This window comes from Medicago sativa, chromosome 8 (genome assembly GCF_051527215.1).
Source record: "Medicago sativa cultivar Bolivia chromosome 8, Bolivia_mono, whole genome shotgun sequence".
Lineage (NCBI taxonomy): Eukaryota > Viridiplantae > Streptophyta > Magnoliopsida > Fabales > Fabaceae > Medicago > Medicago sativa.
Window position 1 is genome coordinate 92,892,662 of NC_140756.1, and position 23,678 is coordinate 92,916,339.

A 23,678-nucleotide genomic window follows, 5' to 3' on the forward strand; every position below is an offset into this window, starting at 1 on the left:
AATTTGAGTAAGTGACCACCGATTTAATACCTTGTAACAGATAAAGGCGATATTCTACTTTATACTTTTTTTTTGAGGGATATTCTACTTTATATGTCGAACTCTTTGTGAAAAAACTTCCAAAAATGAATTCACCTTTATTTATATAAGGGGTGTTATTATTTTTCTTTTTTTATAAAAATAAATAAATACCAATTATGTGATTTAAACATTTATATATTTTTACACATAAATAAATAATATCAATAAACACAATGATCTGTAATCAACCAAAGCAAAGGAAATAATTTCATTTCCATTATTTCAATCCTCTTTTTCATCTTCTCTGTCTTTTCTTAGCCGCGTTCCAAATTCCAATCATCTTTCAATCCAAATCACACACAATAATGGGTTGTCACGGCAGCAAGGAGAAGAAACATGCCAAAGATGAGTTTACTGCCCGTCATCATAGATCATCACCTGCCCGTCCCGCTGCTGCACCCCCTTCTCGTCCCGCCGGTGTAGATAGTAATTTTCGTTACATCAATGTTCCACCTCAGGTTCAACAGTCTTCAACAACAGTTACCCCATCCTCAAATCCAAAACCCTCTGCCACCACTGCCCAGAAACCAGTGCAGCAGAAGGTTGATACAACCATCTTAGGTAAACCCTATGAAGATATAAAGAAGTTTTACACTCTAGGTAAAGAATTGGGTCGAGGCCAATTTGGGATTACTTATTTTTGTACTGAGAATTCAACCGGTTTAAATTACGCGTGTAAATCTATATTAAAGAGGAAGCTTGTGTCTAAAGCGGATAGAGAAGATATTAAAAGAGAGATTCAGATTCTGCAGCATTTGTCTGGTCAACCGAATATTGTTGAGTTTAAAGGTGCTTATGAGGATAGATTCTCTGTGCATCTTGTGATGGAACTTTGTGCTGGTGGTGAGTTGTTTGATAGGATTATTGCTCAAGGTCATTATTCAGAGAGAGCTGCTGCTTCTATTTGTAGGGATGTTGTTAAAGTTGTGCACATTTGTCATTTTATGGGTGTTTTGCATCGCGATTTGAAGCCTGAGAATTTCTTGCTTTCTAGTAAGGATGATGGGGCAGCACTTAAGGCTACTGATTTTGGACTTTCTGTCTTTATTGAAGAAGGTGCTGCAGCTTTTGCATTGTTTGTATATTTATGCAATTTCATCATTGTTGTTTACTGTCCTGCTAATGTTTAAATTATGTGATAGTTATTTGATTGCTCTCAAAACTATCTATGTTTGGTTATTATATTTGCTTGTTAGGTAATTTTATTTGTGACTTATCAAAAGAATATGTGTTATGTTAGTTTGATTGATATCTAATGGTGAACCTGAACCCTTAGGATGGTGACATTGAGTTTGAGTTATAACTCATTGGCACATTGTTAGGCTAGGCCAAGTTTTCAGAATGCTATCCTCAAGTCTAACTTGATCTTTAACATGAGTGGATAGGTTTGACAGCTTCAAATGCGACCACACTCTAATCATCACGAGCCAACTTGTTGTTGTAAGATTGATTTTCGATGTAGATATCTGATTTCTCCATCGAAAAGATATGATACTTGACTTCCTAACAAAGATTGTATTTTCGTTTGGTTTTGAGCAAATAGTAAATCAGATAAGTTGGTTTCTATTCCATATTCAGTAGGTCGAATTGAAGCGTATTGTATTGTCAAGACAATTCTCATTATAGCGCTATCTTGAATTCTGATTGTGTTTGATTATTGTGGTAGTTTCAAAGGAATTACATGTTGCTTCCTGGTATCTCCTTTGCTTTCATGGTCGATAATTCATACATAGTGTTACTGTAATTTATTTCAGGAAAAGTTTACCGTGATATGGTAGGCAGTGCTTACTATGTTGCCCCTGAGGTACTTCGTCGTAATTATGGAAAGGAAATAGACATTTGGAGTGCAGGCATCATATTGTATATTCTGCTTAGTGGTGTACCACCTTTTTGGGCTGGTAAGATCAACTTGTAATTTCAAATGTGATATATTTATAGTTTTTGGTTGAGTTTCTCTTTGAAAAATTAACACTTTTATGGTGGGGTTAATTTTCTTTGCAGAAACTGAAAAGGGAATATTTAATGCTATATTGGAAGGTGAACTCGACTTTGTTAGTGAACCATGGCCATCAATATCCGAAAGTGCCAAAGATCTAGTCCGGAAGATGCTGACACCAGATCCAAAGAAGAGAATCACTTCTACAGAAGTCCTTGGTACTAGACTACTGGTTCTATTATGGTTCAATCATCAAATAACTTCAATTGCAGTAGTTCTTCTTTTAATCAAGTGGAAGCACCATTTTTATTTATTTAATTTATTTATTTTTCCAGTATCAGTTTAGCATCTAAATCGCCCTCCTTTGACTTTTTGTTTCAAATGTTGTAAGAATCTTTATTCTTTATCTGCCTCTGCTATCCCAAGTATTGTAATACATACTATCAGATTGTCATCAATTCAATAAGTCCTCATCATTGATTTGCATTTTCACTTTGTTGTCTAACTTTTCTATCACACATGGCCTGACTATGATTAATGATTTGTTTGGCAAGAACACCCGTGGATGAGAGAAGGTGGAGAAGCCTCCGATAAACCGATTGATAGTGCAGTTCTATCTAGAATGAAACAATTCAGGGCAATGAACAAGTTCAAGAAACTTGCATTGAAGGTATGACAACAAACTTGAGTCAGAAGCAACTATGTTTTGTGTCCTTTTTTGTCGGTCATTGTCTGTAGAAATGGTATTATGGAATTGCTTTTGTTTGTTTTGTTTTGTATATGAGCCTCGTTTGCTTTCACTCAACTCGCCATCTCACTAGGTGGGTTTAGCTACATGGATCAAATGCCACTATTAAGCTGTATAAATGCCAATAAATTCATTTGTGTTGGTTTCTTGTAAAGTTTTCTTTGGTAAAAACATGCCCTGAAGGTTAACACATTCAGACTAGTCTACTGTGTTGACATAAAACAGAAAAACTGGCATATTGAACTCTAAAGTTTATGGAAACTGCTGTCATTTTGGAAGCTTAGATGGTTGTAGAGTGTTTTATTTTTCATCATATGCATGAGTATCCTGAACATTCTATGAGTTTCATATTCTGGCTTATCTTTTCTGGATATTTTTCTCCATTAACTTGGTGGAAATTTCTCTAGGTTATGGCTGAAAATTTATCAGAAGAAGAGATTAAAGGTCTCAAGGCAATGTTTGCAAACATGGACACTGATAGTAGTGGCACGATCACTTATGAAGAACTGAAGACAGGCTTGGCTCGAATTGGATCAAGACTGTCTGAGGCTGAAGTGAAACAGCTTATGGAAGCTGTAAGTAGTTACAAATCTATACCAAAGCATAACTAGTTGAATGCATGACTCAAACCCTAAACTTAACAGAAACTGTGTTCTTATGTATAACGTTTCTCAGGCTGATGTTGATGGAAATGGGTCGATTGACTATCTTGAATTCATATCGGCTACAATGCATAGGCACAGACTTGAGCGGGATGAACATCTTTACAAAGCATTCCAGTATTTTGATAAGGACAATAGTGGGTGAGTATTGCAAGATCTATATTGCTACCCATATATAAAAAAAAAAAAAAAAAAAATCCAAATCATTTTGTGTTTGAACGACTACATAATGACTTTTTCTTTAGAATCACACATCTTTTTAGATTTTCACTGTTTGTTCACCTGCCATTATTGTAGATGAGTTCGTCAATGAATGTTGATGATAAACTCTCTTATGAGAATTTCATTTTCATGTTATTTTTAATCTCTAAGTCAATGTTGGACATTACCATCACATTCGACTAAACTTGACAGGACATTTTGGCTCGATGGCCTTATCTATGTCATGCACATTGATACTGGCTCACTCTGGCCTTATTTATTTTTTCCTAACCCCTTCACTATGGGGAGTATATGATATCAATAACATTTCTGTACTAAACTAGATTAGTTGCTTTATATATCCACCATAATAAAAACTTCACTTTATGAATTCCTAACCTCTGGCACTTAGGAATATTTAAAGAGTGAATTACTCAATCAATTCTGAAAAGTTAAACAGCAGCTTAACTTGTTAAAATTGTAAGATTTATGGCTGAGATTGACCATTTGCTTCTGTAAATTCCCGGACAGGCATATTACTAGAGAAGAATTGGAGACTGCCATGACAAAGCATGGAATGGGTGATGAAGCAACGATAAAGGAAATCATTTCTGAGGTGGATACAGATAATGTAAGTTACTCCTAAATTAATCAAGAAAACTCTATTACAGATTATCAATGTTATCGCTAATGATTCTTAAACAAACAGGATGGGAGAATAAATTATGAGGAATTCTGTGCAATGATGAGAAGTGGAATGCCACACCAGGGACCATTATTTTAAATCCACTGAATGGAGTCGATTTCATGTGATTCATTGTGAACGCCAATTGATCGAGAGACTTAACGTTGTTGGCAAGTACTGTTATCTCCCAGAATATGCAAGACACTTCTTCATGGATTGGTGAATACTTTGAGGTTCTTTGCAATCCCAATTTTCGTAGCAAGGTTGTTTCCGTGCGTGTGGTACTAAAAATAGATTGATTGAAGTATTGTTATGCATTTCTTTATACATTTTAGTTTCAGGCTGTCACATTTTCCAAGTGTCTTGAGCCTGAATTTTTATGTTAAATGCTCTCAGTGTTATGCTCTTATTTGTGGTAGAGGAAAGAATAATCACGGGAGGAATTTGATTTCCTTAACCCGTATGAGGAAGTAAAAACTCAAATATATGGTTCCCCATAATGTATTGATAATCTATTGTGCTTGTGTTAGAATAGTAGTTTCCCCTTTTCTTTTCTTCCTTTTCCTATTAACAAGAGCCTTTCTTTGTAAGTTTCACCTTATTTGGAAACAAGACGTATGGCTGAGATTATGTATCTTCAGGAAATTTCATGCATGACATCAAAATCTTGCTCGAAAAGTTAGTGCTTCCTTTGCACATCATAGAGGGGGACCTAATCAAAAGATATTAATCCTTTTATATTTTCATAATTTATTTACAAGCTAAGACCTACATGTTATCACTTTGTAGATATTCAAAGTAATTAAACTGGTTATACTTCCTGAGAATAATAAGGGAGCTCCGGTTGTTGTAAAAAGAGAAATGCCTGATGCTAATGAGGTTAGTTTAATGTTAATAAGATGGTATCCAAGGTTTTAGCTTTGTATTCCCCTGACAATAATTATATTAAGAGACAATTTAAGTTCCTAATCCACGTGATATTGTTTCTATACTGTGTATTATGCAGCCCAATGCATATGTAATATATATGCACGTGTACACGCCCGTTTCTTTTTTATACATAATATCTGTATACTCTTTCATCAAGACAGAATGCTTATTATTTTTTTTTATACCAGACATCAAAGCTCTTCCACCAAATACGTTTCTCTCAAGAATGCTAAAATAGTTTTTCTTAGGTAATGATATTCTGTTTCTGTTGCTTTTTGGCAATTCAATTGATGTAGTTTTTGAACACAGTCTAAACTTTAAATACTAATCAAATTTTAATTATGTGATTTGATTATTCAGCAACCAATATGTCTGTTTTCTTTTAACTGATAATGACCATCACTGACTTGGTGCCCTCTTGATTTTACCGACATGAACATAAATTCTAAGAAACTTTTGCAAGGATTGGCCATCTTTTTTGTTATTAACCAAAACAACAGAAATGTCTGTTGAAAACGTAACGTTTGCTGTTCTAAGTTTCGTATATTATTTGTTCCGGACTAGACCAAAGGCCTACCCAAACTGGACATCTGCAACACAAGCTCGGATCCGAACTGACACGCCTTTCAATTGAAATGGTAATTAAGTGGACAACTTACAGTTAAATACGTATACGTGAGTTGTGCCTCGGATGCTCCTATAATTATATGCTGTTATTTAAGGTAACAATCTCACTCAGGCTTTCATAACAAGACAATGCAACTGTTAATAAAACATGATGGTGAGTTGTCATTAATAAAAGACAGCAAGCAATATGTTAGTGGAAAAACTTTACTAATCTCAAGTTTTTAATAAAACCTCATACACATGAAAAGGCAACCTCTTGAAAATTTCTAAATTATCAAGTTAATGGAAAAAGTATATGGCCCGGAATACAATGAATATGAGAGAGAAGCGCACGTGCACATGTTAATGCTTTGTTTCTAGTATTTTTCTTTTACAAAACTGAAAGAATGATATTAATCAAAACCCAAAACCAAGACTTTTCTTTGCCTTTCATTGAGATCACTCTCATTTGCCTCTCTACATTAAGATTTTTCTTTACTCAAGCTAAAAAAAGAACAGTCAAGTGTTAAGAATATATAAAATAAATGCTTTGGTAAAATACCTTAACCTTATTCTTTTGCTACCAATATAATATATTAGTTCTTAAGCAATCCAAGTATTTGAAGCTGTTAACATTGTAAAGAGTTAAAGGGTATCTTCCATTTGACTTAATTTCCAGTCCAAAACCAGAGATTTTCAGATGAAATTAATTGCTTAGTCCTCAATGGCAGAACATCAATTCTGTGCTACCTTGGTCAATGCCTCTGCATTTTGTGATATTGAAAAAGAAGTGAATGGAGATAATGTCAATACTGTTGCTCAGATTTCATCCGAGTTGGAAAGGGAAAAGAAAAAGAATGCGGAGCTCATGGAAAAAATATCGATGCTCGAAGCTCAGATAAGGGAAAGAAACACCGAAACTCAAGTAACATTATCTTTTCTATTTGTACTTTGCTTAAATAAATGTTGACTTGTTTATATTCAACAAAAGCTGACATCTAGAGTGAACGAATGACACAGTTATGCAGAAAATGAATCTTTGAGATTCATATGATTGTAGTAATCACAGATATCTAATGACCAAGATTGAAGGACACTCATCTTCTATAACATCATTATTAATCCTATTTAATTTATATTCCATGATTGTCGTAGTTTTCATCTGTTTTTTCTTTCCCTCATTAAAAGTAAAAAACTTAACCATTATATCAGGAAAATAATCAGCAAGCAGTTGCAAGAAGCTTCAAAAGGAAAAAGAATGAAATGGTGGATGATGAAGTAGAGAATATGAATATTTTCAAAAGTGAGTACAAGCCTGATGATACTGAAGCCATTGTTCCTAAAGAGATTAATTCAGAAAAGCCATTGATAAATTGGATGAGAATGGATGAAGGCCAAAATTTGCATTTTGAAAAACTTAACTACTGTGACTCTGTTGCATATTTCAATGAAACAAAAAGTGGTGATGCATGCAATGGTAATTATTTTGATGAATTGGATAACAATCAAATACAAGAGGAAATTAATGACATAGGTGAAACTGTTAGCTCGCAAAAATGTTACCTTGCTGATCATATCGATGATGAATTAGATGTAACATGTATGGAAACTTTTTCTGTTCATGTGAATGATTCAATTCCAACAGGTAACATGAGACAAGAAGTACAAGAAAATCAAAAAACAAGTAACATGTTACTTGCTCCACATTCCAAGAAGTTTGAAGTCAAAACGCAACGAGGGAATGAAAGTAAAGAGGCTGAAGCATATGCAGCGGCATTTGAGGTTCCTTCTTTAGGATATGTATGCGTATCGCAGAATAGAAAGTCACAGAAGGCGGCTTTCTGTCCAAAAGAAGTTAAAAGGATAATTGAATCTGAAGCCCTTAAACAAAAAAATGCCCAGTCTCACACTATAAGGAAAATTATAGTTTTTGCATCACTTGGCATAAGACATGGGTGTGAAGATATGCATGAATTGAAATTCAACCATTTTAGCATTTTGAAGAAAGGAGAACCATATGTGTCTCCAAAACATCCCGGTGTAAGAAAATATTTCAGATAACTTGTTTTTAGGCTTGACATGCAAATTTTAGGCTCAAATAGTTCTATTCAGCTATTAATGCAATGCTTATTTTCTGTTTATCTATGTAGGAGCATGTTTTATACATGAACCCTGGCGTTCGGAGGAAAATATTTTATCCAAACCAACAAAACCCGGCACTATGTCCTGTCCAGATACTTGAAGAGGAAAGAGTGATGCGTCCATATGATGCTAATTGTCCATCATGCTTATTCTTGTGCATTAAATATGGTGGAAGGACAAGAAATCTTCCTCAAAATGAGTAAGTTTCTGAATGATATAATGAGTACAATTTTCTAACTTCATTCCTTCAATATAATCGGTATTGAGTATTGAATCTTATTAATATTGCAATTGAAAAATACTTTTATGTGTACTCTAATACTGATTAATTCATGGATTTTGAGTAATAATACAGATATGTGAGGCAGGTGATGGGAAGAAACAAATTGAAGTCTTTTGGTCCACTTATGTGCCAAATGGCGATGTTGGTTCATGTTCGCAGTGGAAGTTTTTTCTTCAAGGCATTGGGCATTACGCTTTTGTTTATGGCAGGATTTCCTGATGATCTAGTTCAAAGAGAAACCAAATACCAGAATTTAGATTTGCTTCAGAAATATTACAGGTTTATCAAATCATACACTTTGTAAACTATTATGGTAGCATAAACGAAACAGCAAGATATAGTTGTCCTGTTGTATAACTGGCATGAATCTTCGAAGAGCATTCTTCAGATTTTTCATTGTCAACTTGTCATCATAGGAAACATGTGAAAAGGACTGAAAACTTTTATTGTAGATCAGAATATTCTCATAAAATATAAACCGATATGTCGCCATCATACAAAACTGTATTTCAATTTATAGAAACTACTCTAAAAGGCAACTTTTTTTCATCCGGCAGGACTGATGAAGATGCTGAAGGGGAGGATTTATTCATTCAACATCCAATTGCATGGAACAATGTAAGATCACAAATCCCATATTAGCATTTATGCTATAAGTGTTTAATTAAGTTGTTTATCCAAAAACGGCCTAAATAGCACTTCTTTTTGTGTCACACCAGCCATATTCAATTAAGCTCCCTTGTTATATTCCTCATTTCTCCTAAGCTTCTACTTGGTACTTTTTAAGCAGGGCACTCATGAACTCCAGAGTTCAACTAATAAGACCCTTCCTGCTAAATCCAGAGGGAGAAAAAACCCACCTCAACAGCCAACACCTACGAGTTCTGCATCAACTACTCAATTTGGTTTAACTGGCTATTCTTCTGCTCCAACATATACAATGACACCAGCATTTTATTCTATTCAATCTCAAATTTCCCAAAATACTTCTTCCCATATTATACTGAATCCAACTCATACCCTTTATAGTACTAATGTATCTGGTAATCACAGTTCATATCAAATGCCGCCAGCAGCAGCAAGTACTTTTCTACCCGTGATGTATTGGCCACCACCTCCACCAACTGCATATTTCACTGGATACTATCCTTCTACATTTGGATACAGATCCTTTCCTTCTACTGCAAGTTACATGTCATTCCAAACACGGCCTTATTATTACAATCACCCTACGTGCAACTTATCCTCAGAAAAGTTATTAGAAGGAAATGGAAAAAATGAGTCAGGCTTAGGTGAAATTAAGAGTGATACTGATAGTAATTCAGGTGGCTGTACTGAGCTTCATAAGCAGGGACCATAGGTCCACAAATAAATTTGCTTAAATAGGAGGAACAATTTACAACAATAGATGGTTTATGATTTGCAGTAGTGTCTTTGTAACAGAAAATTTTGAACTAATGACAATTCCAACATTGATGCTTGTTTCTTTCATTGCTATCATCAGGCAGGAAATATTAAAGACCAACCTCTATTGATAATTAATTTTTTTGTCATTTTGTAAAACATAATAAATCACCCTATTTTGGTACCGCAATTTTGATCCCCTTATATCTGATTGTGCAATTTTGGTCCCCTATTTTTAGGTGAAATGCAATGATCATATAGTTTATTTTTTATTTTGAGGTGTCTAACATGAATTGCAATGCAATGATCATATACTTTTTTTTTAGGGATGTGATCATATACTTATAATCAAAGTTAAGCCAAAGAAACATCAAATGCAATGATCATATAGTTTTTTATTTTGAGGTGTCTAACATGGATATAATCTTTGAATATATTCAATAGTAAGTTTTTTTGTTTTGTTTCTGAAAAGGCAAATTTTATTAGAAACACTAACCTAAGCACAAGAAGTATTTGGATTAGACTAAAATATAATACAAAGAAGGCATACCAGAACAGATGTTGATTTACCCTCCCTGGTATATAACAATGCAGCAAGTATATAAATAGGAAAAACAATCATGCTATTTCCTACTCTCTACCTATTGGAATCACACTCCTATACCATAATCTCCATACCAGCACGTACTAGAAATGCAATTGCAGATGAAATCTATTCGATAAAGCAACGCAGGGGCTGGAACTGTCAACATCTTGACCATTAATGACTTGAAACGCATGCGACTTAGCCAAGATAAAACCTTATGCTAGACTGATGAGCTTACCGAGCAAGCAAAGAATACGTGAGGAACATTTTCTGCAACTCCACAACCATTAGTACACAGAACTTGAGCTTTGTTCAAGACGACTGTTTGGTTCCAACAAAGCCTCTTTTGAGTAAATTATCCTTTGTCGAAATTTTGTTTTGTATCAACCTCCAAGCCAAAACTGCCACTTTTGACAGAACCAAATTACTCCACCCCTCTGCCGTATCCTGGCCTCTTCATTCATTATTGTCGCATAGGCTTTTGACTGAATATGAGATTTTTGACACTTATTATTGTCGCGTAGGTTTCTTTTTTATAGCTGACGGGCCTTACAATGAAAGTGAGAGAGAAGCGCACGTGCATATGTTAATGTATGTTTTCTTTCTATTTTTATTTTACAAAACTGAAAGGATGATATTAATTAAAACCCAAAACTGACGAGCCTCTCTCCATTATGATTTTTCTTAACTCAAGCCAAAAAATGAACATTTAAGTGTTAGGAATATATAAATGCTTTGGTAAAATACCTTAACCTTATTCTTTTGCTACCAATATATTAGTTTTTAAGCAATCCAAGTATTGCTTTCCTTTAGTTGATATTTGTAGTTCTGCCTTGAAAGTGCATTTGTGTCTGCTCTAGAAAAGTTTGGGATTGGAAGAATTTTAATAACATTTTGAATGGAAATAATGCTAATGCTGTTGCTGATGAAAGGGAAAGGCTGAAAAATGCGGAGCTCATGGAAAAAATATCAATGCTCGAGGCTCAGATAAGGGAAAGAAACACCGAAACTCGTTACATTATCTTTTTTATTTGAACACAGAACTCAAGGCTGAAAAAAATCAAGAAGTACAAGAAAATCAAAAGACAAGTTACTTGCTCCACAATCCAACAAGGTTGAAGTCAAAATGCGACAAGGGAATGAAATTAAACAGGCTTCAGCATTTAGGATCTGTACGCGTATAACAGAATAGAAAGCCACAGATGGCAGCTCTGTCCAAAAGAAGTTAAAAGGATTGAAAAAAAAAAGTTGCTCAATTATAGTTTTTGCATCACTTAGCATAAGACATGGTTTTGAAGATATGCATTAATTGGATTTTGACCATTTTTTTAATTAACTTCAGAAAACATAAATAGAGATAGATCACAAATTACAATAAACAATAGTACAATACAACAAAACTTAAATTGAAGAAACATCACTGTCTAACCCCAGCCTCAGATTATTGTCGTAATCAAACCTCAATCCACGCTGACGATATTCAAGAAAATTCTTAACCCCAAAATTATCAGAAGTAAGACATGTGACATTTGGATAACATGAAGAGCATGTTACATTTGCATTCGTGCATGACACATATGCTTCTCCAAAGAGCTTACTTGGTGAATATTTTAAATTGGATATATGAGATGAGATTACTTCAATCAATTATGTGAATCTCAAAGGTTCACCAGCTGCATAAAACTTGGTGTCATTCTTTCACTCTTTATGTTACCATTGAACCAATTATGGTTAGATTTCACCATGCGATATGCAGAGATATGTGTAATATATATATATCAGCAAAAGCATTGAAATTATCTCCATTCACATACAATGCAGAGGCATTGACCAAGGTAAGGTAGCACAGGATTGATGTTCTACCATTGAGGATTAAGCAATTAATTTTATCTGAAAATCTCTGATTTTGGACTGGAAATTAAATATATCAATTAAAGCAAAGCAATACTTTGGATTGCTTGAGAACTAATATACATTGGAAGGGAAAGAACAAGGTTAAGGTCTTTTACCACAGCATTTATATATTCTTTATGGTCTCTTTGTTAATATATATCATTTTTTATTGTTAAAAAAAAAAATAAATGGCTTGAATTGAGAAAAGTCTTAGTAATGGAGAGAGGCAAGTGACATCATCTTCTGCAACATATTTTCCATATTCAAGCTTGCTTCTCATACTCTTTTTTACGTGATTAGAAAAAATGGGAAGATTTTTGTGATAGTGACGAGGCCAACTCTTTGGGGTGCAAGAGCTGGGCCTCCTAAATTTGGTGGCCTAAAATATTTTTTTTATTTGTACAATAATATATACTAAACGCGCGCACACATATTAGAATTGTTGAGATGACCTGGTGGTTAAGACATGTGTGGGTATACTAGGTATCCTGGGTTCCACTCCCACTCCGAGTAGGCAAGGGCAGATGATTTTTTTTACTAGAATTATTTTTTTAGTATGATTGGGTCCGGGGTTCGAACCCCGGCCATCACAAAAAAAAAAAACAATATAATTTTTTTTTCTTACTTTTTTTTAAAACACTTGTAACATTTTTCTCTTAAAAGAGTAATGTTTTTTTTTTACTAGGGTGCCTATCTTACAATTAGAGATGAGCCTCTAATTTTGTAGGAACGGCCCTAGATAGTGACGGAAAAATTCAACCGTAAATCGAAGAAAATAAAGTGGCAAATGTAAAAACTAGGAAGAGAAATTTCATCTGAAAAAAGTCAGCAGAGGTAGGTTGATTTACTTATAATTTTTGGCAGGCCCTTGAAAAATACTACTTATTTAATTAAATTATTACTTTTTGGTCAAGATTTAATTAAATTAGGGTTAATTATGTTTCTAGTCCCTATAAAATAGCGACCTTGTAAGTTTAGTCCCTACTTAATTTTAATAGCATTTTTAGTGCATAAAAGGGTATTTTTAATGCATTATAAAATTTGTAATGCATTATAAAAGGGTATTTTTAATGCATTATAAAATTTGTATCAATTGATATTTAAAATATTTAAAATTTCATATATTTTGTAAAAAAAAATAAAAGCGTGAACATATATATTTAGTTAAAGTGAAATCTGGGATTAAAAGTGTCATGTTTTTCTTCAACGTAGTTTTCTTTTTGAAGAAGTTTCTTCAACGTAGTTATTTATTACAAAGGGTAAATATGGACTTTGTTAAATTGATAAGGGTAAAAATGAGACAAAAAATGAGAAGCTATAAATTTATTTCGATTAAGTTTCCAGTTATTATATATTAATAAAAAAACTAAAGTTTACAAATTTATTTTAAGAATAAAATAAAAAATAATCAATTCATAAGATTAAAAAAAAATTGTTAAAAGGAACGAAGGATAAAACAAAAAAAAAAAACATACGTATACATACATACGCAGCTGAGTTTGTTTTGTTTTGTTTAAATTATAATAAATTAATTATTAAGGGTAAACATGAGTTTTAGTTAAAGTGGTAAGGGTATAAATGGAATAAAACATGATAAGCTAAAAGTTATAAGCTCAAACGCTACTTGGAATAGCTTCTGAAAAATAGCTTATAAGCTCGTGAAATAAGCTATAAGCTCATGATGAAAAAGTGTTACCAAACAGAGCTACTTTTGTCAAACGAGCTTATAAGCTAGAAGCTAGAAGCTCATTTATATGGCTTACCAAACAGACCCTAGCAGTCTGATTTATTTCCACATAGGCTCTGTTTGGTAAAATTAGCTGATAAGCTAGCTGATAGCTGATAGCTGATAAGCTAGCTGATAGCTTCTAGCTGATAAGCTAGTTGAAGTGTTTGGTAAAATTAGCTGATAGCTTTTGCTTTGAATAATAAGGGTAAATATGGAAGAAAAAAATGAGAAGCTAAAAGCTATAAGCTCAAAAGCTACTTGAAGTAGCTTCCGAAAAATAGCTTATAAGCTCCTGAAATAAACTATAAGCTCGTTGTACCAAACAGAGCTAAAGTGTTACCAAACAGAGCTTTTTTTTGTCAAATGAGCTTATAAGCTAAAAGCTCTTTTTTTGGGTTTACCAAAGAGAGTCATAATGCATTACTAGTAGGCCAGCTTAAGAAACGAGGGTGATTTCATTTCATTTGGCATTTTGTACGCACATTATCGCTGCTCTGCTAGTCATTCATTTTGGACAAAAATGGTAGTACTGCACCTTATCCATTTTAAAGTTCCACGTGTCCTCAGATTCTTTCATCTCTCAAACTCAAAGGAACAAGAGTATATTATTTCTTGACCCACAAGAGTGGGGATTCCGATGGGGTGGGGTTGAGAGCATTCATTTTTGTCAATTTTGTTGACATGTCCTGTATGTATCTTTAAGGTGGATATTTATAATAAGGGTTAATTATGTTTCTAGTCCCTATAAAATAGTGACCTTATAAGTTTAGTCCCTACTTAATTTTAATAGCATTTTTAGTCCCTATAAAAAAATTTACTTATAATTTTAGTCCCTGCTAAAACAAAGTTTGATTAATTATCCTTAAACTCTTAAATTTTTGAACGATTTTTTTGAGACAAGATTAGAACACTATGAAAGGTTCGTTTACTAAAATTTAGAATTTTCTGACATGAAATGAATTAAATATGAATTTTTTAAAACGACAAAAGTTAAAGATAAAAAAGTAATAAAATCTGGATGTAGAAATCAAATTTTGCAATATTTTTTTGCGGACGAACTTTTAGTAATGTTCTAAACATGTCTGCAAAAAATTGTTCAAAAATTTAAGAGTTTAAGCATAAATTAAACAAATTTGAATTGAGTAGGGACTAATACTCAGTGCAGAAAAACAAAATTAGGGACTAAAAATGCTATTAAAATTAAGTAGGGACTAAACTTACAAGGTCGCTATTTTATAGGGACTAGAAACATAATTAACCCTTATAATAAAGGGTTAAGTATGTTTTTGGTCCTTATAAAATTGTGACCTTTTAAGTTTAGTCTTTACTTAATTTTAATAGTTTTTTTAATCCCTACAAAAAAAAATTTACTTATAATTTTAGTCCCTGCTAAAATAAATTTTGTTTAATTATCCTTAAACTCTTAAATTTTTAACGATTCTTTTTATACAAGTTTAGAACACTATGAAAGGTTCATTTACTAAAATCTATGATTTTTTAACATGAAATAAATTAAATATGAATTTTTAAAATGACAAAAGTTTAAGATATAAGTAACAAAAATATGGACGTAGAAATCAAATTTTTGCGATATTTTTTTCAGAGGACCTTTTAATAACGTTATTAACACGCCTGTAAAAAATTGTTGAAAAACTTAAGAGTTTAAGCATAAATTAAACAAATTTGAATTGAGTAAGGACTAATATTGAGTGCAGAAATTTTTTGTAGGGATTAAAAAAGCTATTAAAATTAAGTAAGGACTAAACTTACAAGGTCGCAATTTTGTAGGGACCAAAAACATAATTAACCCTATAATAAATATAATGTTTAGAATATATAGGTTAAATTACACATTTGATCTTTTAATTTAATTTTTAATAATGATTTGATCATTTATTTATTTTTGTGTAATTTTGTATTTATTTTTGTGTAATTTTGTTTCATTTGCATAATGAATTTTCAAATTTTAAATTTACTATTCATATGTTAACATGGGTAAAGGACTTAGATTTGATGACTGAAAATTCTTAAGGATATAAACTAAAATGGCGCGAAAGAAAGAAAAAAAAAAGATAAAAAAACATAATCGTCATAAAAAATTAATTAGTTGACCATGTTAATAAATTTGTCAAGTATTTACTATATTAGCAACACGTTTTTTTTTCAATTTTACATAGCGACATATTATATATATCACAAATAGCAATATAAACAAGTCAAAATCAAATCATACAAAAGGCTAGAATAACTACAATGCAATGCAAACACTCTTGGATGAACACAATCAAGGAATCAAAATTCCCAAACACCCTTTAGGACGAGTGCATCATTGATGAAAATCAAAATTAAATCTTTTCACATCGGATTTAATCCAACGCTTCACAAGCAAAGATTGATATTGTTAATAACGGGTATGTCACGAACTTCAAGATTTGTGAAACTCAATTTGTTCCTCTTTTTCAAATGGGCTAAATTGTTGTTGGTCAGATAATTGTACAATTTTTCATGTAAAAACCGGATCGATCACACAAACACCGACCATTAAATTGTTGAGCAAATGAGTATCGGTCTCATTAGATAAGCCAAAAAAAACTCTAATCAAGATAAGACGTCATACCACACTTGTTTGAATAAAAGACAATTGGATAATAAGTCACTTAATGACTCCGACGTCACTTCACAACCCTTCAAACAAAGAGAGAATCACCTTATAAAATACGGTAGTTATATTTAAATATGAAACAACTTTTGGTGACAACTTCTTTTTCTCTCTTTTTATTGGTTAAAAACAATGGAGAGAGAAGAAGGAAGAGAGAGAATAAGAAGATAATGTGAGTATGAGAAAGAAAGTTGTCAAAAGGTTGTCATAAAATGGTTGTACAAATATCATTTATCTATAAAATACCATGATGAAATAAAGTAAATGATGAATTATACAATGAAAAAGATACATAAAACATAATAATAAATAGGAAAAAAGAGACAGATACTCTTGTTTGTTTAATGGACCACTTGTTCTGTGGATCCCTTTGTTCACTTCTTAGCTTTTTCTGGATTAGTACTTCTTATCTACCACCAATTATTGTTATTGTTTTTTATTATATTGTACCCCCAATTATTTTAGTCCGCAAATGTTTGCTTAACCTGCTAAACAGCTTTCAATCAAATGAATTTAAATTTAAATTTAAAACCATGCATTTAGTATAGTGTATCATTAGAAAATTTTAATTATATGAAATTTTTGATAAAAAAATGAAATTAATTTGAAAACTGTTGAAAAAATATCCCTTCTTCCTTCATCATAAACATGGTATTCACATAATTCAATAAAAGAGAGAATTTGAAATTTATTCTTTAACAATTTAATAATTCATCAAGTATTCATCCTCAGTGCTAGTTATCATAATGTTAGTGTTTGTACTTTGCACTAAATTATAGTTCGCACATGGTGTCTATTACTATTACTACTATTAGTGTATATAAAAGAACAAAGCTTTGATGAGCACAAATATCATAAACATTGTCACTATGCCATCCATGGACCACACCACATCACATGAAATACCATATTACATAATTAACATGCCCAACACTGAGCTAGCATACTAAAATTAAATAAAGAAAAAAGACAAAGTTACATCTCAAAGAAGATTAAAAATTAAAAGCATCTAAATTCTCCAATCCCCATGAGCACCACAACCTGCCAAGGCTCAACCCTAGCATTGTGTTCTAGGCTCCTTAAACCAACCAACACTTTTATTTCTGCATAATATCTTACACAACATTTCCTCCACCATGAAATGAAATTCATTCAAGGCTCTTCATGGCGCTGCTTGTTGGCAACACTGCATTCCTTTCTGATCTCACCCTTTGTGCCAGTAAGAGGATTGTTTTCGGAAAGCAATGTAATAGCTCTAGAAAACTCCTTGAAGAAATACTCTTGGCTCTTGGCCATTTTCTTCACATAAGGCTTAGTCCTCTTGTCATGTGCTAATTGATGATCAACAATCAAAAGACCCTTGTTGTCCAAGATATTTCTGTAGTAGTTGTTATCCAGAATCATCGGTGTGCCACGGTCGTTTCTCACGTACTGCACGGCCTTAGGGTCGGGGATTGAATCAGGGCACTTCTTAAGCATGTGTGGAATGTGTTCTGGGTTCAAAGCTGGATCAACTTCGGGGTACAAACGGTGCACCAACTTTGTACAATGGGTTCTACCAACACTGTGTGCTCCTGTTCAACAAAATAATTGTTAATGTCGCACATTAAATGATATATATTACGGTATGGATAGTCCACGCTCCACAAGTCAGTTTTGTAAGAAATGAGTTAAGTTCAACGCAAATTTTAACAATAATAAAGTACTTCAATCTTATAATTGTGTCGTGCAATTATATGAGTGTTGGCAATTGAAATTGTATGATGGATCTGGATCCCTTACTGTACGGTGCAGCAAACTAAATGACCATTGGATCTAAATGAGTTAAATGTGGTATACACGTGGATTCAGATCCAGATCCAAAGGCTATTCGAGTTGTTGCACCGTACGACGGATCTAAACTACAATTTGGCTTTATCTATTAGAATCTGATGACTCATGAGGATTGAGGACCCCACAATTTGGATTTATCTATCTGATGAGTCATGAGGATTGAGGACATCACATTATTTTGATTAGATATGATGTAAAAATGAAGATTTCCATTTTAATAAAATGAGAACATATATATCATCATGTTTATGAATTAATTAATGAAGAAGGTGTTTAATTAGTATGGTATTATACCAAGCAAAGCAACAACTCCAGGAGTGTCAATTCCCATGGCACCAAATTTGTCAAGAACAGCAGAAATGGACTCATTGTGGTCAGGAAGGTACTCCTCCAACAGATCCACTCTACTCTTTCTACCATCCCTTCTTCCTGTTTTCAGAGGAATATACGGACCTCCTAGCTGCAAAAAATTATTCCAACAAAATTGATCTTAGAGCCTTACATATAAAATAAATATATCAATTATAACTTCTCATTTGCTCAACAAATAATGGATAAATTAAACTATTACTATAATTTATTTCAAAAAAAAGTTCGGTCTTCAAACAAAAGTCAAAGCAAATCTGGACTAGATCTAAGCCTCCAACTACTCTTCAATTTAATAATAGGCAAAAATAACATAGCAAAATTAACAGTTTTGTGTATTGGTTTTATGTACAATAATTTGTCCTTGTATAACTCAATTTGATACATGCACATATAATTAGTACCTGCACAACCTTGTCCTTAAAAAAACATGTTTTTTCTTTAAAAAGCATACATCAGATGAAGATAAACAAAGTCAGAAACAAAACAAAGAGAGGAAATTATACCGAAACAATGCCGTCTCTAGCAGAAAGAACAAGAATATCAGAACAGGAAACAACTCCAGGACACTCTCTTTCAACAGCTTCTTTGATGGTATCAATGTACCTAAAATTCCTCAAACCAAAGCTTCTGTCGTGTTCTTGCTCAGACAAGCTTCTTCTTGTGGATGTCAGCAACAAAGAAGCATCACAACTCTATAACACAAGTAAGAGAAGAAACAAAACCATTTCAAAAACCATTAAAAAAACAAAACATAGTACATAAATAGCATGACATAAAGAAAGTTACAGTTACCTGAACAGCACAGTCATGGAAAATGTTTCTGAGCCAAGAGAAAGCAGTGTTCTTATGACGTTTGTATAGAAGTTTGACTTGTTCTTTGATGATTTCTTCAGCTTGAGGACATGCTTCTTTGTAGTAATTCATAACAAGGCCATTATCTTCTGCTGCAGAAGAAACAATCAAGAAGAGTTGTGGAGAAAAGGACAAAAGAGCTAAAAAGAGGAAAGCTTTGTTTGGAGACATTGCTTTCTCTATAGTGAAGTGGAGAGTGTGTGTGAAGTTCACTGAACTACTTGCTTGTGCTTAAATAACCAAATAGCTAAATAAATGTCCTAATAAAATATATTATAAAGTAGACTAATACTATCCAAATAATACGTTGAGTAAATTTTAATTATGATTTGTAAGTAAATTTTTTAATTATGATTTGTATTTTCGAGGTTGACAAATTTGATGCTATTCATCCACTCATTTTGGGAAAATACTTGGGTGACATAATGTCACCGTGACATTATATCCGTTGAAGCATTGTTACAAATTTGGATGGAGGTTCTTTTAACATACCCAAACTTAGATTTTTACTATTTTTGTGTTAATCATCATATTCTTATTAATATGGGGTTTGATGGTTAAACAAGTGAAGTCTGATCAAAAAGTTGTTTTTATCTAAAATAAAAATGTTTTTAAGTGGTTTGTAAGACCTAATTCAACCAATATTTTTGATGTTATTAGAATATAGACATCTTCATCCAAATTTCAACTTCAATCTCACATTTGTATGATCTTCTATTTGTATGTGTGAATTTTAATAATGTTTGATGTTTCATCTACGAATCCATAATAATGATTTTGAGTCTTCTTAACAAATGTTTTTAAATAAGAGTACAAATTTTTTAGGCATACTAACTACTCCCTCCGTTTCAAAATGAGTGTCGCTTTAGCCAAAAAAATTTGTTTCAAAATGAACGTCGTTTTACATTTTCAATACAACTTTAATTTTTTTCTTCCAACTTTACCCTCTTCAACTTTTCTCTCACACAATTTTCAATGCAACTTTAAATTTGTCTTTTTCTTATAAAGTAATGGCAGTTTAGTAAAAGTGTTATGTCTAATGATTATTTCATTCAATTCCTTAATCTATGTGCAATGGGCTAAAGCGACACTCATTTTAAAACGGATGGAGTAGTTGTGTTCAAGTTTTATAAATTTGACGTCCGAAATGTGAAGTACATAAGCTAACATGAAATAAGGGTGAAAAGTCAAAACGGTTGCTTGTTTGTGTAAATTGATGGATGCATTAAATGGTTTGTAGCTGCGTGGCAAAAGCAATGAACAACACGGCCGAAAGAAGCAGTCTGCTATTTCAACTGGCTTGGCGTAGCGTGGCTGGCTGTCCTACTCAAACTCATTTTTATTTTAGTGCCCCACATTAATGACCTTGAAAATCATTCTTTTTTTTTTTTAATGGAATGACCTTGAATGAAAATCATTAATTAGTCTTGAGTGTTCAGAAAAGACAATTATTTTTACTCCTTTCTACTATCTTTTTTATGAAAGATAAATTAGTAAATACAGTAAAAGCTTATGTATTTAGTTTATAGGTCATTCTAACTAGGAATTAGTTAAGGAAAACAAAAATAGAGTATTTTTTTTTATACTTTTAAGAGTTGAACTATTCAAGTTTTAAGAATTTTATACTATTTTAGTCATTTTAATTAGTGTCTCATGAGCACTAGTTAGCATTTTCTTTAATTTATATTATAAATCAAATAATGTGATAACTGGAACCCAATACACAGTTATCATATGATCTTGCTGACAATTTAGATATTTTATGATATAGTATATATTTGTTGTGGACTCCCAACCAAAAATTTGTAAAACTGTTTTCTCAACTAATTTAATCTTGAAGAGCATAACTAAATAAATAGTCTCTTGTTTTCTCATCTCATTGTTCCTTATCTCCGTTCTTCATGTTTTATAATATCTTGTTCTTGATTATTTTCATAACATAAATAATTTGTTGTTCTCATCTTTTTCACAATTTTTTAACAATATGGTCGGTTTAACCAATTGAACAATGCTGCTCAACGGTTAGAAGATTATCCATGCTACGTTATCAAAACAAAAATGTCCATATAATTTTGTCCAGATTTGAGCAATCTGGACGTAAATTTTGGAGACACTGGCTTGGGAAGAAGTACATTCAATTCAATAATTGAGGTGCCACATGCTCATGACTGCTGAGTGCTGACTGCTCAGGAAGGAAAATGAACAGAGCTTCAACTTCAACTTGACAAAAGAAGCATGTGCCCATTTCACTTTCCAAGTACTTTTCAATATTACTGTACTTAACTTAATATTCTAAAGTGTGTTGATTAATTGTATTAAATTGGCATTACCTGTGACATTAATTAATTAATTAAGGGTCTTGCTAACAAGTGCCCTAAAGACATTGTTTAAGGAACCGAAAAAAGAAACTATGTCTTAAAAATACAACTCAAACACTTTTTAAAGTCATAACCGTACAATTTTCAATGCAAAAATTGCTACTTTTAGATGCTTAAACAATGCCCTTAGAGCACTTGTTAGCATTTTCCATTAATTAACTAAGAGACTCTTCAATCTTCATCAATAAAAAAATCTAATTAAGCGACAGGGTTAAGCAGTAAGTGGATAAAAAATCACAACTAAAGTTAATACCCAAATTTGATTACAATCTTTCTAACATATTCCTTAAAAAAAAAAAAAAAAATCTTTCTAACATATAAAATGTCTAGTTGGTAAATAAAAAACATTTGAGAGAGAAGAATTTATCTTGTGTGCCTCCTATATTAATTTATTTATAAAATGAGTTACTACTGAACAACAGTGAAACTTTTGCATGAAATAATAAACAAATAGGTATTGCATGAAATAATAAACAAATAGGTAAAACATCGAGTTGGTTTAACATATATTATTCTTTAAAATTGTCATCAAATTAAATTTTGTTTTTTTATAGTGGCCGAGGTTTGAACTTCGGACCTTACACATATTATGCATTGTCCATACCAACAAAGTTAAGCTCACGACAAATTAAATTAAATTTTGTTTGCTCAATCAAATTGATTCTCTAATGAATTGAAATGTCGAGTAGAATTTAAAAATAATATTTCTATTTGAAACCCTATTCCGCACAATTCAACATTTCAGCTTATATATCTCATCCAATCTAATCACATTTATTTTGATCTGATTAATTTTAATTTATTTTGTACAATTTTTTTATTAATTTTTATGATGTGACACTTAATAAATAACAAAGTAATAAATAAATTAATATAATTTTTTTTTTGTGGCTGAGTTTGAACCCAAACTTTGTATATATTATGCATTGTACCTACCAAACTGAGCTAAGCATACAAGAACATAAAATATCTAATTTCATATAAATCAAGTAACTCCAACCAAAAATTATTCTGCCAAATTATTATTATTATTATCTTTTTTAACAATTTATTATTATTATTATTATTATTAGCGTTAGCTTTTGCTCCCTCAAGTCCTTGAAAATAATTATAGTGGGTGGGTGAAGCTGAAGCGTAGCTTGGTGGCTTGGTCATCTAAGCCGTTGTGTTATGACCACCGACAGGAGCATGAGTCATCACTCATCACTCATAATCGGCATAAATGACAAATCCACATATATTATTATGTCACATATTTTTAATTTGTATTTTGTTTACTTTTTATCTTTCATAATTTATACTACTCTAAATTCTAAAACTATATAAACAAAATTTAAAAACATTGTTTTGTATCTGAAAGAAGTTTTAATGATTAATAATCATTTTACTATATTTATACAAGCTAGGAAATGATATTTTTAAGGGTTTTTATCTAAAATAGTAACTTTACATTGAAACTTATATACTATATTTTGTATTAAATATGTAACATTGTATTAAATATGTAACTTCCGTTTGGTTCGAGAGTTTTGGAGGGGAGGGGAGGGGAGATTTTTAATTTGACGTGTTTGGTTCAATTTTTAGAAGGGGAGGGGTGGGGAAGGGAGATGAGCAAATTTTATTGCACTGTCAAAATTATCCTTATATTAATTTAAAATCTCAATATTATCCTTGTAACAACATTTATTATTATTATGTTAT

General features: G+C 32.1%; 3 protein-coding genes across 4 annotated transcripts; 2 read left to right on the forward strand and 1 right to left on the reverse strand.

The window, feature by feature from the left end:
* Nucleotides 1-276: 276 nt before the first annotated feature.
* On the forward strand, nucleotides 277-4,845 carry LOC146903415 (calcium-dependent protein kinase 2-like). The gene is made up of 8 exons (XM_085738553.1): nucleotides 277-1,137; nucleotides 1,836-1,979; nucleotides 2,083-2,235; nucleotides 2,572-2,687; nucleotides 3,173-3,340; nucleotides 3,441-3,568; nucleotides 4,160-4,259; nucleotides 4,338-4,845. Exons 1-8 carry the CDS (start codon nucleotides 387-389, stop codon nucleotides 4,410-4,412), a joined length of 1,635 nt encoding a protein of 544 aa, XP_085594679.1. The 5' UTR covers nucleotides 277-386; the 3' UTR covers nucleotides 4,413-4,845.
* A 1,456-nt stretch (nucleotides 4,846-6,301) lies between these two features.
* On the forward strand, nucleotides 6,302-9,765 carry LOC146903416 (uncharacterized). 2 transcript variants are annotated; one of them, XM_085738552.1, is made up of 7 exons: nucleotides 6,568-6,774; nucleotides 7,062-7,152; nucleotides 7,495-7,889; nucleotides 8,000-8,190; nucleotides 8,347-8,553; nucleotides 8,832-8,892; nucleotides 9,065-9,765. In XM_085738552.1, exons 1-7 carry the CDS (start codon nucleotides 6,574-6,576, stop codon nucleotides 9,632-9,634), a joined length of 1,716 nt encoding a protein of 571 aa, XP_085594678.1. In that variant the 5' UTR covers nucleotides 6,568-6,573; the 3' UTR covers nucleotides 9,635-9,765. The 2 variants fall into 2 exon arrangements, with proteins under 2 accessions (XP_085594677.1, XP_085594678.1); XM_085738551.1 differs by having other exon boundaries at nucleotides 6,302-6,774; nucleotides 7,062-7,889.
* A 7,615-nt stretch (nucleotides 9,766-17,380) lies between these two features.
* On the reverse strand, nucleotides 17,381-19,804 carry PRXR1 (Peroxidase superfamily protein). Its single transcript, XM_085738554.1, has 4 exons — nucleotides 19,540-19,804; nucleotides 19,251-19,439; nucleotides 18,673-18,838; nucleotides 17,381-18,119 (listed from the first exon to the last, which is right to left on the reverse strand). The coding sequence occupies exons 1-4, from the start codon at nucleotides 19,768-19,770 to the stop codon at nucleotides 17,698-17,700; spliced, it is 1,008 nt and encodes a 335-aa protein (XP_085594680.1). The 5' UTR covers nucleotides 19,771-19,804; the 3' UTR covers nucleotides 17,381-17,697.
* Nucleotides 19,805-23,678: the final 3,874 nt, after the last annotated feature.